This window comes from Phyllobates terribilis, unplaced genomic scaffold (assembly GCF_046119375.1).
Source record: "Phyllobates terribilis strain yellow unplaced genomic scaffold, ASM4611937v1 Scaffold_4__5_contigs__length_816908805, whole genome shotgun sequence".
Lineage (NCBI taxonomy): Eukaryota > Metazoa > Chordata > Amphibia > Anura > Dendrobatidae > Phyllobates > Phyllobates terribilis.
In genome coordinates, this window is record NW_027362764.1 from 428,141,176 (window position 1) to 428,159,220 (window position 18,045).

At 40.2% G+C, this 18,045-nt stretch overlaps 1 protein-coding gene across 2 annotated transcripts in view; it reads right to left on the reverse strand.

Moving 5' to 3' along the window:
- Positions 1-18,045, reverse strand: part of CDH18 (cadherin 18) — a 1,254,587-nt gene that overhangs the window by 709,984 nt on the left and 526,558 nt on the right. For both annotated transcript variants that reach the window (XM_073678632.1, XM_073678633.1), the window contains exon 3: positions 17,699-17,993. In XM_073678632.1, the coding sequence (XP_073534733.1) occupies positions 17,699-17,993 (295 nt within the window). The remainder of the gene's footprint in view (positions 1-17,698; positions 17,994-18,045) is intronic.

Below are 18,045 nucleotides of genomic sequence, written 5' to 3' on the forward strand. Positions count from 1 at the left end.
TTTGGGCTTCGGCTTTCAGCAGTGTGTGGGACTTGTTCTATTAGTCCATCTATACTAACCTCCATCGGGTTGCAAATTCAAAATATTTTTTTTCTGCATCTAACTCTGAAAAAATATTTCTGCTTGTAGCAGTGTGTGGGACTTGTTATATTAGTCCATCTATACTAACCTCCAGCAGGTTGCAAATTCAAAATAATTTTTATCTGCATCTACCTCTGAAAAAATATATCGGCTTGTAGCAGTGTGTGGGACTTGTTCTATTAGTCCATCTATACTAACCTCCATCAGGCTGCAAATTCAATATGATTTTTTTCTGCATCTAGCTCTGAAAAAATATTTCAGCTTGTAGCAGTGTGTGGGACTTGTTCTATTAGTCCATCTATACTAACCTCCATCAAGTTGCAAATTCAATATAATTTTTTTCTGCATCTAGCTCTGAAAAAATATTTTGGCTTGTAGCAGTGTGTGGGACTTGTTCTATTATTCCATCTATACTAACCTCCAGCAGGTTGCAAATTCAAAATAATTTTTACCTGCATCTAGCTCTGAAAAAATATTTTGGCTTGTAGCAGTGTGTGGGACTTGTTCTATTAGTCCATCTATACTAACCTCCATCAGGTTGCAAATTCAATATAATTTTTTTCTGCATCTAGCTCTGAAAAAATATTTCGGCTTGTAGCAGTGTGTGGGACTTGTTCTATTAGTCCATCTATACTAACCTCCAGCAAGTTGCAAATTCAAAATAATTTTTTTCTGCATCTAGCTCTGAAAAATATTTTGGCTTGCAGCAGTGAGTGGGACTTGTTCTATTAGTCCATCTATGCTAACCTCCAGCAGGTTGCAAATTCAAAATAATTTTTATCAGCATCTAGCTCTGAAAAAATATTTCGGCTTGTAGCAGTGTGTAGGACTTGTTCTATTAGTCCATCTATACTAACCTCCATCAGGTTGCAAATTCAATATAATTTTTTTCTGCATCTAGCTCTGAAAAAATATTTCGGCTTGTAGCAGTGTGTGGGACTTTTTCTATTAGTCCATCTATACTAACCTCCATCAGATTGCAAATTCAATATAATTTTTTTCTGCATCTAGCTCTGAAAAAATATTTCGGCTTATAGCAGTGTGTGGGATTTGTTCTATTAGTCCTTCTATACTAACCTCCAGCAGGTTGCAAATTGAAAATAATTTATTTCTGCATCTAGCTCTGAAAAAATATTTCGGCTTGAGCAGTGTGTGGGACTTGTTCTATTAGTCCATCTATACTAACCTCCAGCAAGTTGCAAATTCAAAATAATTTTTTTCTGCATCTAGCTCTGAAAAAATATTTTGGCTTATAGCAGTGTGGGGATTTGTTCTATTAGTCCTTCTATACTAACCTCCACCAGGATGCAAATTCAATATAATTTTTATCTGCATCTAACCCAGCCAATACTTTTTGGCTAATACCACAGTTTGGCCACTCAGCTCTGCTCGGTTCCCATCCATTGTTTTTTGTGCAATCAACTCCAGAGTTGTCAATTAGTTAATCACCAAAATGAGTGGAAAAAGGCCTGCTGCTGGTGGAATGGGGAATAGGCATGTTGGGAAGGGAAAAAAAGGTTGTGTCCGTGGGGTAGGTGTTAAAGCAACAGTAACACCTGCAGAAGAAAGACCATCTTCCAGCCAAACTAAGATGTCTACTTCTTTTTGCGGACAATGTGATAAGATCCCTTTCTTACGGCCACGCCAGTCGCTACAAATTCCAGATGAGGCACAAAAACAGCAGATGCTTCAACGGATATCAAGTGCTCCTTTAAGTGGGCTCTCCTCCACCTCAACTTCAACATCACAAATACTCCAGTCCTTAGAGGTGTCACCCAAATCGCACTTGCTTCCTCACAGCTCCCAAGTCTCCAGCTGCCCATCTGAGTATGGGGTAGAACAGATGGTTGAGTCTGCAGAGCTGTTTACTCATACTATAACCTGGGAATCAGAGGTCGGCTCCAGAGCTTCTGTGAATCCAGATGAGGAAATGATCTGCACTGATACCCAGAATCTTTATTAGTCGGATCCAGGACCAGACGCAGAAAGTTCTGACCATAATGTAGACCCTCGTTCCCAAACTGTAACTCCTGTTGGTGGAGACAATGAGGAAGATGATGATGAGACTCAAATACCTGATTGGAGCGACAACTTTAGTTTTTTGTCAGGGCAGGAAGAGGCTGGCTCTGAGGATGACGGGTGTGATAACACACAGGGTGATGATGACGAGGTTGGAGATCCCACTTACTGTCAACCCACAGTAAGCCAAGAGATGAGGTCACCAGAGGAGGTGGAGGAGGATGCTAGTGACGACGAGGTCAGGTTGCGCCTTCCTCGACAGAGACATAGTACTGGAAGCACGTCAACAACTGCATCCTCAAACACAACTCTGCCTCTGACCACAAGTCGTGGTGGCTCTTCAGGTCGCATGGGTGCTAAGCCTTGCATAGCCTGGGCATTTTTTCAGATCGATAAAGATGACCCAACTCGTGTTATCTTTAACATTTGTCAGCAAAAGCTAAGTAGAGGCCAAAAAATGCATAGTTTGAGTACTTCATGCATGAACCAGCACATGGATATGAAGCATAAGTTGCGGTGGGAAGCTCACTGTGCTACAATGCGGCCTAGCCGGCCGGGCCAACCACCGTCTGCCACATCTTGTGCATCCGTGGCCTCTTCATCCTCTTTGACTGGGGGGACAGCAGTCACACCTGTTTTGGGACGCAGACCTGCCACCTCTTTACCCGCAATAGCCAGCGTTATTGGCAGGTCATCATTTTCTTTGGAGGTGGAAACACCAGCTGGTGTTCAGCGCTGTCCGACATCGATAGCACCACCTTTGGATCAAGGCAACCTAACATATCTGCCTGCATATTCCTCACAGACCGGCAGTTTGCCAGGGACACCCTTCTCAAACCCATCTAAGCACAACAGCCAGCCCTCGGTCCCTCAGATGTGGACAAGTAAAAGACCATTTCCTACTAGCCATGAGAAAGCTAAGAGGTTGAATTTCACCATCTGCAAGCTTTTGGCTACAGAAATGCTTCCTTTCCACCTGGTGGACACAGAGGATTTTCGAGACTTTATGTCCGTCGCAGTGCCCCAGTACCAGATGCCCAGTCGGCACTACTTCTCAAAGAAAGGTGTGACTGCGCTCCACCAGCATGTCGCATACAACATCACCGCTTCTTTGAGAAACTCTGTGTGTGACAGGGTGCATTTCACCACAGACACTTGGACGAGTAGGCATGGACAGGGGCGTTACATGTCGCTGACTGAGCACTGGGTAACTATGGTGACAGCAGGACAAGGGGCTGCTGTCCAAGTCTTACCGTCCCCACGAGTTGTGCGTCAATCCTCTTTATCTCGAAGTTCCTCCACTGCTTCTGCCTCCTCAACCTCCTCTCGGTCCTCCACCTGCACCCAAAGCCTGTCTGGTCATGCCACAAGCTTTCTAACTGCGCAGAAGGGATCCTGCACACCTCCTTACTATGCTGGCAGCAGGGCTCAATGTCATCAGGCGGTTTTTACTTTGAAATGTCTGGGAAATGTTAGTCACACAGCTGAGGAGTTGTGGTCAGCTCTGGAGAACCAGTTTCATGAATGGTTACCTCCACTGGACCTGAAACCAGGGAAGGCCGTGTGCGACAATGCTGCAAACCTGGGTGCGGCCCTTCGCCGGGGCAATGTCACACACATGCCTTGTATGGCTCACGTGTTGAACCTGATTGTCCAGCAATTTTTAGCCCACTATCCCGGACTAGATGGCCTTCTGCAGAGGGTATGGTTGCTGTGTGCTCACTTCCGCCGTTCGCATCCCGCAGCTCAGCGACTTACATCTCTACAGAAGTTGTTGGGCCTGCCACTTTACCAGCTAAAAAACCAGGCAATGTGAACTGAGGTCTAAGATGGTAGACATGCAAGAAATAGGAGCATGTTCACACTAGCAAAAAAGAAACAAAACCTACAAAAGACAAAAGACAAAAATATATCTCATACCCTACCATCATTATATATAAATGTAAAGCAAAGTTGCATAATAAATATAGGGTACTTAGTGAACTATTTTTGATCAAAAAAAGTATACAAGCCGTCCCACCAGCGGCAAGGTGACCCTAAATTGGGACGGTACCTATACTGCCTATATTAAAAACCTTACTGTATATCAAAGTTGAAGCAATGCATATAAAAGGGTAGACAAATAGGACCGGGTCCCAACTCCAGACCACCCAGGCCCGTGGTAAGCTACATATATACCAGTCAGCTCAACAAAGGGGATGCCACACCCCTAAATTGCACAGAATGCAAACAAGACAAAAAAACAGGCAATGTGAACTGAGGTCTAAGATGGTAGACATGCAAGAAATAGGAGCATGTTCACACTAGCAAAAAAGAAACAAAACCTACAAAAGACAAAAGACAAAAATATATCTCATACCCTACCATCATTATATATAAATGTAAAGCAAAGTTGCATAATAAATATAGGGTACTTAGTGAACTATTTTTGATCAAAAAAAGTATACAAGCCGTCCCACCAGCGGCAAGGTGACCCTAAATTGGGACGGTACCTATACTGCCTATATTAAAAACCTTACTGTATATCAAAGTTGAAGCAATGCATATAAAAGGGTAGACAAATAGGACCGGGTCCCAACTCCAGACCACCCAGGCCCGTGGTAAGCTACATATATACCAGTCAGCTCAACAAAGGGGATGCCACACCCCTAAATTGCACAGAATGCAAACAAGACAAAAAACCAGGCAATGTGAACTGAGGTCTAAGATGGTAGACATGCAAGAAATAGGAGCATGTTCACACTAGCAAAAAAGAAACAAAACCTACAAAAGACAAAAGACAAAAATATATCTCATACCCTACCATCATTATATATAAATGTAAAGCAAAGTTGCATAATAAATATAGGGTACTTAGTGATGTGCCTACCTGGTGGAATTCAACTCTGCACATTTTGCAGCGACTGTGGCAGCACCGACAAGCCCTGGTGAAATATGTTGTGATGTATAGCCTGGGCCAAAGAGATCCAGAGGTGGGGCAAATCACGCTGGAGGAGTGGTCTCAGATCAGGGACCTATGCACCCTTCTGCACAGTTTTGAAATGGCGACGAAGATGTTTAGTGCTGACGATGCCATTATCAGCCTGACTATTTCGGTGATTTACATGCTGGAGCACATGTTAAACAGAATTCGGAGTCAGGTAGTGGCACAAGAGGAGGTGGAGGAAGTAGAGGAGGAGGAGTTGTATGCGGAAGGGCTAACATCTGCAAGGTCCAGACGGTCGGCAGCACCAAGGCGGCAGGCATGTGAGGGTGGGGGAGATGGTTTTACCAGGGTGCATGGTAGCAGCCAAACTAGTGAGGAAGATGCATGAGCCCAGGAAGAAGTGGAGGACGAACTGATGGAAGACTCATCAGATGAGGGAGACCTTGATCACATTTCTGTTGTGCGAGGTTGGGGGGAGAGGGCAGAGGAAGGAAGCATGATTGTTACATCACCACCAACACAACATGGACTTGGTGCTCCGGGATGCGCAAGACACATGAGTGCCTTCTTGCTTCACTACCTGCAACATGACCCTCGAATTGTGAGAATTAGAAATAATCCTGACTACTGGGTTGCCACACTGTTAGATCCCCGGTATAAAAGTAAATTTTCTGAAATTATTCCTGCCATAGAAAGAGATGCACGCATGCAGGAGTATCAGCGGAGACTGTTGCAGAATCTTACATGTGCTTTTCCCCAAAAAACTAGTGGTGCACGTAATGAATCTCACAGTTCCAACTTACCAACCGTGGGACTGTCGAGCGTTCAGCTCTCAAAACGTAACAGAAACACAGTATCTGCTGGTAACATCAATTTTGCAGAATCATTTCACCACTTTTTAGCCCATCCTTTGCAAGGCCACAGGAGACAAGAAGTCTGACACATAGTCAATGCCTAGAGACGATGTTACAGGAGTATCTCCAAGTAAACATTGAAGCCATGACTGTGTCATTGGACCCTTGCTCTTTTTGGGCTTCCAATCTGGATAAATGGCCGGAGCTCGCCACTTACGCCTTGGAGATCTTATGCCCCGCAGCCAGCGTTCTGTCTGAACGTGTATTCAGCGCTGCTGGTGGTGTGCTGACAGATAAGCGCACGTGGCTCTCCACTGATAATGTAGACAGACTCACATTCATAAAGATGAACAAATCATGGATTAGAAACAACTTTTCTACCCCTGTGTTATCCTGGGGAGAGTAAAAGCTTGATGATTTGTTAAAATCACCTCACCAACTGTTTTAAGCTTTCAAATTACTAAACATGTTAATCTGTATCTTGCCTGTAAAATAATTTTGGCCTTGTAGCAGTTTGCAGTACTGATTCTATTAGGCCATCTATACTAAGCTCCACCAGCTTTCAAATTAATAATAATTTTTAGCTGCATCTAGACCGGAAAATAATTTTGGGGCTCCTAGATGTGCAAGACACATGAGTGCCTTCTTGCTGCACTACCTGCAACATGACCCTCAGATTGTCAGAATTCGGAATAATCCTTTCTACTGGGTTGCCACCTTCTTAGATCCCCCACACTCTTCGATCAACCTTTTCATTTTAATAAAAAACAAAAAAATGGCAATTTTTGAAATTATAAGCATTAGCAGGTTATTAGAAACTGAAATCAAACAGTTTTCAACTCAAAACTTTATTCTAGGTGATGTTACATTTGCACATAGGACCCCTTGTCCGAAAGGAGCTTCTGAACTGTCTCGTCCCTTGAATTTGTCAGGTTTTGGATGGTTTCTGCTTCAATTGTTTTGCATGAGGACAGAATACCCTCCCAGAGCAGTTGCTTAGATGTGAACTGCCTCCCGCCATCATAGACACTCCTTTTGATGATGCTCCAGAGGTTCTGAATGGGGTTGAGGTCAGGGGAGCATGGGGCTCACACCATAAGTTTGTCCCCTTTTATGCCCATATCAGCCAGAGATGCAGATGTGTTATGTGCAGCATGAGACGGTGCACTATCATGCATGAAAATGATCTTGATGCAGAATACACGGTTCTTCTTCTTGAACCATGGCTGGAAGTGCTGTTTGAGAAACTCCACATACATTATGGAGTTCATCTTTACCCCTTCAGGGATCCTAAAGGGGCCGACAATCTCTCTCCCCATGATTCCAGCCCAAAACATTACTCCACCTCCTCCTTGTTGGCGCTGTAGCCGTGTTTGCGTGGGGTGTCCATCAACAAGCCATCCTCCACTCCATCCATCTGGACCATCGAGCGTTGCATGGCACTCATCGGTGAACAAAACAGTTTTGAAGTCAGTCTTCATGTATTGTTTGGCCCACTGGAGCCGTTTCTGCTTGTGTGCAGTGGATAGAGGAGGTAGGCAGGATGGCTAACGCACAGCTGCAAACCTCTGAAGGACTCTGCATCTTGTTGTTCGGGGGACATTGGAGGCACCAGCTGCTTCTAAAACTTGTCTGCTGCTATGACAAGGCTTTTTTGCCACTGCTCTTTTAACCTGACGTAATTGTTGTAGGAAAGAGTCCTCAATTTTCCCTTATCAGCACGCACACGTGTATAATGTGAATCAGCTACATACTTCTTGATTGTGCGATGATCAGGATGAAGTGTCTTGGCAATGTTGATTGTAGTCATGCCTTGACCTAAACACTCCACAATTTGTTGCTTCTCAGCAGCCAACACATCCTTTTTCTTTCCCATTTTGGCAGAAAATGTAGGCTGCTTAATAATGTGGGACAGCCTTCTTAAGTAGTCTTGCCTTTCATTGGAAACACATGCCAAACTAATTAGCACAGGTGTATGCAATTGCTTACAGTGATATAAAGAGCCCTGACACACATCACCATCAATGAGTTTAACTGACAAACAATAAAATTCTTACCTTATCACTCCTAAACACTTTTTGCATAATAATTTGGAACACAGTGTACATGTGCTTTTCCACAAAACACCAGTGGTTCACGTAGTGAATCTTACAGTTCTAACTTGCCAACCGTGGTGTGTATGGAGTTGTTCAATAAAGGGCCCAAAATTAAGATAACATAGACGGGAGAGGTCTCTATGAATACGAATTCCTAAGTATTTGATACCCTGTGAGGGCAAGGCAAAGGGAAAGTTGGACTGGATGGAATCCTGTATGGATTTGGGGAGGGAGACATCAAGGGCCTCAGACTTCGCTCGCTACATTGATTTTAAAATTTGACCATGTAACAAAGTGATCTATTTCAGCCATAACAGCAGGGATGGATATATCAGATTGAGTGACATATTCTAGGACATCATCAGCAAATGCAGAGCACTTGTACTCGGTGCCTCCCACCTCAATCCACCTAATATTGGGGTTATGGCGAATTGATGAGAGCAGGTGCTCCATCACTAGGATGTATAAGAGAGGGGACAGAGGACATCCCTGCCTTGTCCCATTGGTGATTATGAAAGGTGATGAAAATGTTCCATTTATCTTCAGCCTAGGTGACGTATTGCGATACAGGGCCGTGATTTTGCCTATTAAAGGGTCCCCTAGACCCCTACCCCAAGCTTTTTAAGAGAATAATATATGGCGTGCCAGGAGACTCTATGGAATGCTTTCTCAGCATCCAACGAGAGTATCTAATTACAAATTTTTAACTGCATCTAGCCCAGGAAATACTTTGTGCCTAGTAGCAGTGTCTGCTAGTAAGCGGATTATCCCAGCTGTTAAGCAAGCCACACCACCTGTAGTTTGGACACTTAATTTTTTCAAAGGAAATGCTTCGGATCCCCGGGACACTCAGTGAAGAGCATCGGGGAGGCACCCCAAGGCATAGGGGCTGGGACTGGCGTTAGGACCCCTTGCGGTCGACCGCCGAGCTCGATCCTTATAAAAGCTTTTTAACTGCAGCAGCTTTAGTGGATGGTACTGGAGCTGGAATTACGTGGCTGCTGGCATGAGACTTGCCCTCCATTAGATCCTTGTAAAAGGATTTAGAGTGTATTCATTCAAATTAGAGAGACAATTTAAATTAAAAAGATTAGACCTGCATCCACCGCAGGGGGGCTCGCTCGACCCACCAGCGGACATGCACCAGTATTGGGAGAGGGGGGCTGGCCGTCAGGGTCCACCGCGGCTCTGGCACAAAGCCGGCGACACGGAGGTCACACGGGCAGGAACGGACTGGCCGTGTCGGCTTCGCACGTTTTTGGTTTTAGAAGGGCATGACATGCCTTTATCTGTGTCTCCCCCTCCTTTTACTCCTCCACCTCTTTTCTTTTCGCATGACTGTATGTACTTGTCACTTTTCCATGTGTTAGTTGTGTCTTCGAAGCAGCTTGTCAGGTTTTGGACACCTTTGAAGGTGTTTTCTATGTGTTTCTATGTGTTTTTGTTTGCCTGCCATTGGTTTTAACGGTGTTCGAAGGTGTTCGACGAACAGTTCGGCGAACATACGGGTGTTCGACGAACCGAACTCGAACACTACGGGGGTGGCTCAACATTATAGGACATCATAATGGGTGCTGCTCACCTTCAGATGCAGATTTAAGTGACACTGGATCGACCTCTTAGTATATAGATCTATATAGGGTTCTGGTGGGAAAACATTGATAATTCAGAAAATTCTACTAAATAATTGTAAATTGCAATATTAAATATAAGATGCTCCAGATAGGGTTTGATTGCAATAATTAATTAAAATTGGAGCAATTTTTGGTTGGTGCTATAAAGAAAACTGTCGATTTTTTTTAGTTGAAAAATGTAATCCCAGAAGTATAAGTTATTTGTTTCAAAAACCACTATATTTTGTTGTGTTCAGTGGGGTGTGCAAGATTATTCACAAAAGTGTTGTGTAATTTCTGATCCTTAATAAACAAGTATATATTCCTGCCTAAACAACCAGGTACATTTCCAATAAGATTTATTCCCAGGACTCTCACTTAATGGAGCTGGTATGTAGCATAGTTGATTATTCTAGTTCCACTACAAATGCTGCAGTCAGTGCTGGCTCCAGCAGCTGTCAGCAAAAGAAAACAATTATTCAGGTACTGGAACTAATCCTGTGAAGTAGATTACCAGGACTGGTTACTAAGCAACCAGCAAAAATGGTATAAAAAAAGTCCATGTTTCCTATAGAGAAGGGATTGCAAACCGAAGGTCTGTCAAGATTAACTGTGTCTTATTATGGAACTCCTGGGTAAAAGCCATGGTGGTATCAATTGTTGTTTAGGATTGATATAGTATTATCTGTAAGCTTTACATTGATGCTGGATATGTAGTTCACATCTACTACTACTAATTGACTGGATCCTGGCACCTGGTATTAAATTAATAAAACGCTTTAGGGACTGTGGTCGGAAAATAAATCAGTACGTCAAACTTTCTCTTTTGGTTGGTTGGTCAGCTCCAACATTTAATTGGTCCAGTAGTTCTTGAGAAGGAAGCAAGCTTGAACCACCCAGCATCTGTCAGTAGAATAAAGCAATGGCACTAGACATTTACGTTCACTTTTAAGGCAGTTCAGTGTAGAATAGTTTCATTATACAGAGTGTGAGAATTGCATATTATGTACAGTTCAAAGCTGAGTCTACATTGTGACTTGTAGCAAATTGCACATCACAATTTATGTCTATTTACATCGTATGACTTGCAATTGTTTCTCTTTGTCATTTGCCGTTTATTCACTTGAGGTGATGTAAGGGAATATTTCAGAGGGCTACAAGTTCAGAATTCCATTTATGTTATTGCAAAGAATTCAATTGTGTTCTTTATTTCAATGCATACATGTCTTTAGAGGTTATGAACACCTTTTCACAGAATTGTTTTTACAATTTATTCGCTTCTGGAATCTAAAGTTTATCAACTTTCTAAATAATCTTCATTCAAAATTAACGTTTTGCTTTTCCAAAGTTCCTTTAAGCCCTTCTTCTAAAGAGTGCCCGTTATTTTGTTTTTTGTTTCAATAAATCAATAGTACACCTGAAAACCAGAGATTTTGTCATATATCTTATTCGAAAATTTCTCTTTCTGAACTCATGAATTCAGTCTCAAAAGTCTCAAATTATGGGTAAAATGTGTCATCAGTGAAGACAGAATTTCCCATTACAAAGATAGGAGATTTTAGTTGGTCCTCGAAAATTTCTATGAAGAACTGTAAGGCCTCGTGCACGTGACCGTTTTTTCAGTCCGAGTGGAATCAAACAAAACATTGGATCGCACCCAAGCCAATGTTATTGTATGAGACTATGAACATGTCCGAATTTTTCCTCAGTCAGAGCCGTTCAGGGGAAAAAATCATAACATGCCTGAGTTTGATCCATTGATTCAATATTCGGATCACACTCGGCCATGCAAGTCAATGAGCAACACAGCTCATCACCCTCAAAACACCATCCCCACTGTCAAACATGGTAGTGGCAGCATCATGGTTCGGGCCTGCTTTTCTTCAGCAGGGACAGGGAAGATGGTTAAAATTGATGGGAAGATGGACGGAGCCAAATACAGGACCATTCTGGAAGAAAACCTGTTGGAGTCTGCAAAAGACCTGGGACTGAGACGGAGATTTATCTTCCAACAAGACAATGGTCCCAAACAAAAAGCAAAATCTCCAATGGAATGGTTCAAAAATAAACGTATCCAGGTGTTAGAATGGCCAAGTCAAAGTCCAGACCTGAATCCAATCGAGAATCTGTGGAAAGAGCTGAAAACTGCTGTTCACAAACGCCCTCCATCCAACCTCTCTGAGCTCGAGCTGTTTTGCAAGGAAGAATGGGCAAGAATTTCTGCCTCTCGATGTGCAAAACTGATAGAGACATACCCCAAGTGACTTGCAGGTGTAATCGCAGAAAAGGTGGTGCTACAAAGTATTAACTCAAGGGGGCCGAATAATATTGCATGCCCTCCTTTACAGTTTTTAATTTGTTAAAAAGTTTAAAATATCCAATAAATTTTGTTCCACTTCACGATTGTGTCCTACTTGTTGATTCTTCCCAAAAAAATTAGAATTTTATATCTTTATTTTTGAAGCCAGAAATGTGGCAAAAGGTAGAGAAGTTCAAGGGGGCCAAATATTTTCACAATGCACTGTAAATCCACATATACATTGGTTAATTACGTAAATAATAAGCCAGTCCTTTCTCTTCAATTTAGTCCTCAGTTTTATGAAATAAAAAATATTGTGTTGAAATATTTACCTTTACTGCAAGAGGAAAGCATTCTCTCCAAAATTCTCAGCTCAGGTTGCTCAATGATAGCAAAAAATGCAGAACTCTGGATAATATTCTATTGCCTGCCTCCCTTAACCCTATTGAACGATGCCATACTTGGCTTAACTGTAAGGGATTTTACAGATGTGGCTTTAATCTATGTGGTTTATGTCGCTATGCACATATAACTAAGAATTTTTCTAATGCAAATGGGTTACAACAATTTAGTATTGGACATTACTTTAATTGTAACAGTGATCACGTAGTTTACATTATTAGATTCACTTTGTATAATAAAATGTATGTAAGGCAGCATGGTGGTGCAGTGGTTAGCACTGCAGCCTTGCAGCCCTGGGGTCCTAAGTTCAAATCCCACCAAGGACAGTATCTGCAAGTAGTTTGTTTGTTCTCCACGTGTTTGCATGGGTTTCCTCCAGGTTCTCCAGTTTCCTCCCACACTCCAAAGACCTACTGATAGGGAATGTAGATTGTGAGCCCCAATGTAAAATTGTCTGAATTGTAAAGCGCTGCGGAATATGTTGGTGCTATATAAATAAAAAGATTATTATTATTATGTAGGCTGCTCAATACGAAAATTAAAAAATGCACCTCTGAACTCTGATCTCTGGCATCTTTGACACTATTCATATGAATTCCCACTCATCCAAGCATTTCATTCAGCAGCATGGTTGGGATACATCTTCTTTGCAAGTGTTTGGCATAGAAAAGGTGATTGCAAATCCTAAGGACGGAGACACAAGGAAGCGCCTGCTGTATCATGAGGGATTTTGGATCTACAATTTGGACACATGCCATACAAATGGACTGAACATACACAACGAATCGATGCTTCATTATTAACATGATTCTATTCATGTGGTTTTTGCTGTTGTGTATTTTCTTGTAAACATTTAGGATGTTTTTGTTTCATTTTAATCACTCTTTTGTGTTGTTTATTGTATTGTTGGTGATGTGACAGTCTATTTTATTTTCATTGGTGCTGGGCTATATAAATGATTCACAGTCATTTTATATGTAGCTCTGACTAAGAACGTAGTGTGTGAGTTCGAAACGTGTTGCTGTTTATATTATAACATGGATTGATGTTTTATCATGGAATTACTTTTTGAAAAAAATTTGAATTTTTATGAAGCTGGATTTTTCTATTTTGTTCTTCTAATAAGTGGTCCCTTGGATTCCGTGCTTCTACGCCTAGAGCCTGGGTGAGATGGTTTTTCTCTACTTGTAGCAGAATTTCTGTCTTTATCTAGCTTCTCCCTTTTCCTCCTACCTCCCATCGTCATTGAATTTTAAAAGCAGCATCAACCATCTTCTATCTGAGCAATGTGGAGCCTCCTGAACATGCCCATGCCCAAGCTTGGAAGCTTTTGTCTATGGCATAAATTATATTAAGTAGAGTTGAGAGAATATCCCAAAATTAATTTCAGGCAGATTAAATTCAATTAGGCCTTGCAAGTCCGATTCGGTCTGTCCTAAATGAATCTCCCAGAATAGACTTTTTTATGCACTGTGGTCTCTTCAGATTTTAAAACAAAGATCCGGGAAGAGGTTAAAAAAAGAACAAAAATTATACTCACCTGTCCTAGATCTGCTGCTCACCTGTATTAGGCCACACATGGTCACGTGAGGTGTGACATGAAATAAGGCACTCATTTGACCGCATGAGGCATGGTCAATATAGACAGAGCTGCCACCAAAGGATAGGTGAGGTGGTTTTATTATAAAACCTTCACAGCCCTTGAAATAATCTTGCAAAATGGGAAATGGCTTGCTGAGTATAGGACTCTTCAAGAATAATTATGCACACTTTAAATGTCTTGTGCATCCTTTTGATTTCTCCAATAAATCATATATGAATATATATGCATATATTCAGTCATGGACAAAAGTTTTGGTACCGTTGAAATTGTTCCAGAAAATAAAATATTTCTCCCAGAAAATTATTGCAATTATGGAATCTAGCACCTGAAACCAGATAAAAAGGGAAGACATTGACTCAATCTTTGCATTGTGTGTCTGTGTTTGCCATACTAAGCATGGAGAATAGAAAGGGTAGAAGAGAACAGTCTGAGGACTTGAGAACTAAAGCTATTAAAATATGTAAACAATCTGAAGGTTACAAGTTCATCTTCAGAGATCTTGATGTTCCTTTGTCCACGGTGTGCAACATAATTAAGAAGTTTACAACACATGGCACTGTAGCTAAGATTGCAAAGATTGATGATGGTGAAATGATGACAAATAGTCCGGAAGCCTCAATCAAGTTCCAAAGAAATTCAAGCTGAAGATTCAGGGTGCATCATTGTCAGCGCGAAGTACCCATCGAAATTTGAATTTGAATGAAATGAAACGCTATGGCAGGAGACCCAGGAGGAACCCACTGCTGACACAAAGAAATAAAACAGCGCAGTTTGACAAAAAATGAATGTGAGTAAGCAAAAATCCTTACTCAAGAGAATGCTAAGAGTGTGCAAAGCAGTCATCAAAGCAAAAGGTGGCTACTTTAAAGAACCTAGAATAGAAGACATATTTTCAGTTGTTTCACACTTTTTTGTTAAGTATATAATTCCACATGTGTTAATTCATAGTTTTGATGCCTTCAGTGTGAATGTACAATTTTCATAGTCATGAAAGTACAGAAAAATCTTTAAATGAGAAGGTGTGTCCAAACTTTTGGTCTGTACTGTATATATATATATATATATATATATATATATATACACACACATTAGATTTCTTTACTCTTTGTCAAGCCACATTGTAGCTTTGCTGACAATACATTTTAAGCGATCAATTTATTGAAAACTCATTATAAAATGCTGACAGTTTAGATAAATATTGGAAGATGCATTTCAATAATGAGCGATTTTTCATAAACATACAATACATTGAGATGTATTCTATCATTCTTTCCATTTTAATTCCACTGCTATCATTCGCATCTGAAAACCTCACTTTATCTTCTAATACACAACAAGTGCCAGTACTGTACATATCTGTGATTAGTGTTCCCTAAATACTCTACAGATCGGTTTAGATTTATGACAGTTATAGTAACTATAGATGTAAAGTGGAGTAACATAAATATAAGGCAGAAAGATTCTTGTATAGGGTACAGTACTGGGGTGCATATTGGAGAAAGGGGGTGCAAGTACATAGTTCCTAGAAAAAGAGTTGAACATAAAAATGCTTTTTTGCTTGTACAAATTTATTGCAATCTATCCATAGGAACTAACAGGATAGATTGATTATGTTTGAACATAATTGTGTTTGAGGTCTTATACATAGTTTTCTCTGTTGTTGTTTCTCATACTGTAACACATCTCTATAAAGTAGGATTAAATTGAAGCAGCTCACAACTAATTATACCGACTCTCCCGTGTAGCATAATAAAAGGGTTGGAATTTTCCTTGTATACATTTTTGATGGTTTAATTCTACCACCAGCAGAACATAAAGAAATATCAAGTCTATTTTATATTATTTCTACTGTCAAATAAATATGCAAATTTTATTCATCAAAGTGCTAAATTTATACTGTCTGGCATGGCTTTAGCTCTCATCACTGGTAATGGCAGCGTACTATGCATTTCAAATACTGCGTTCTACAATTTTGAGAACAAATGGCATAGAATGAACATAATCTATCTAGAATATAAAGAGGATGAAATACAAACCTGAAATAATAATTTGACTATTATTCTGTTCGAGTGCATGTGTTATTAAAACATGGAGCTGTGTTTTATACTGGGAAACATTTTGAAAGGGATTTTTCTCCTTGATACCAAGTAACCAGAGAAATCTTGAAATAACTACATATACATAGACTGATCAGTAATTGCATCGGTCATTGCAGTACATCCACTGACAGCTGATCTGTATAACATTGACTAACTTGTTACAATGTTACCTGATAAAAGCTGGGGTATTTTGGAACTCAGATTTTTAAGTTTCACAGAAGTTTTCTCTAAAATTTTATTTGTTTTTAATCAATTTACATTAGATTGCAATTACTCCAAATATCGTGAATAGATGTTTATAACACTCTAAGGTTTCCTAAGACTTTATCCAACACCTTTCAAGTAATCTATCCTCATAGCAGCCTTAGTAACATCAAAGTGACCAAAACATACTGTATATGGCTATGAGTAAATGGATGTAAACCTTTCTTCACTGCTGTGCTGTCACACACTATCTGTATGGTTTCTTCACTGTTTTATGGTTTTGTCTTCATATTTTTATATTCTATGTCATCTGACTATCCAGATTCACCACAAAATGGCTGCTGTATTTCCTACTTCTGCTTTATACAGGCTATGATTTGCTGTTCTATACCACATGATATAGTAGCTTCAAGGCCTTGCAGGGAAACCCACCCAGTTGCACTAGAGACTGATCTTTCTCTGGTTAATAACAATTTTAGGCAAATTAAATCACAAATTGTTCACATTTTCAGTTTTTCGGGTATTCAAAAAAAAATAGCACACATTTGATTCACATGAAATCAATTTGCTCATCTCTATTAGTAGCTACTAAACGTGGATGAAGAAAGAATCGCTGGTGACTCTTTCATGGCCGGATAAAACTTACACAAGAATTCAGCTCAAGGAAATTAGAGCGTTGACTTGGCATCCATATTGTACACATCCCAATATGATCAAGAATCTATAGAGTAAGCAATCAATCCTTGAAAACCACAACTTACAGCATCTAAAGTAGCTGCTTTATCACCCACACAAGAGGAAGATTCTTAATTTTAGGTTTGATTTCAATGTTATGGTTGATCTGAGTATTTATTATGAGAAAACAAGAACTGTTCAAGTGAAAAGGATACATTATACTAATAGATCTGCATTAAAAGCCAAACCCATTGCTATACTGTGTGGGAAATATTCTGGAAAATAGTCAAAAGTTGTTCAATGTGTGTATCTCTATTAATATTGCATTGGATTCACCCACTAAAATTATTAATGGAAGGAATTTCCGACAGTAGGCTATTTTGTGTAGAAATGCACTACAACAAATTAAATTATCTTTTGCATGTTACATTTTATGATTTCAGGGAAAATTCTGGTAATACACATCAGATTGATAACTGGATCAAAGTCTGACAACAATGTACAGTAATATGCACTAAGTACACTTATACTTGTATATTGGTTTAAGTGAGATCCTAATAATTGTACAAATTGAAATTTTTTCATCCAATTCTTTTGACATTAATTTATTCTATAACATCAACATATTCAGCTTACATAGTTAATATTATGTATGTACGGTGAAGTGGGGCACATATTATAATATGGGTATACATTTCAAACTATCAAATAAAATGTATGGCAGCTCCAAACTGACCAAAAATGTCATGTTTAATTAACAATCATACTGTACAAATACATTTGGTTGACTGTAGACTATTTATACAATTAAATAATATGTTTCTTACCAATGTCAGACATTTCCGGAACTGTGACAACATAGGGTCCATCAGGAAATTCAGGGGCATTGTCATTAATATCTTGAACTTTAATAATAAATTCAGATTCTGGTTCAAGAGGCTTGTTGGTTCTTCTGTCGATAGCTTGTGCATGTAGAACATAATGTGACTTCTGTTCACGGTCTAGACTTTTTGTTGCATGAATGTCCCCTGTTGTGTCATCGATGACAAATATTGTCCCAGCTCCTTCCCCAGTTAATATATATTTCACAGAACCATCACCTTTGTCCGAATTTGAGTGCAACTGTAAGAGAAACAGATACAAAGATTTAACAATGTGAATGTAGTGTGTCTTA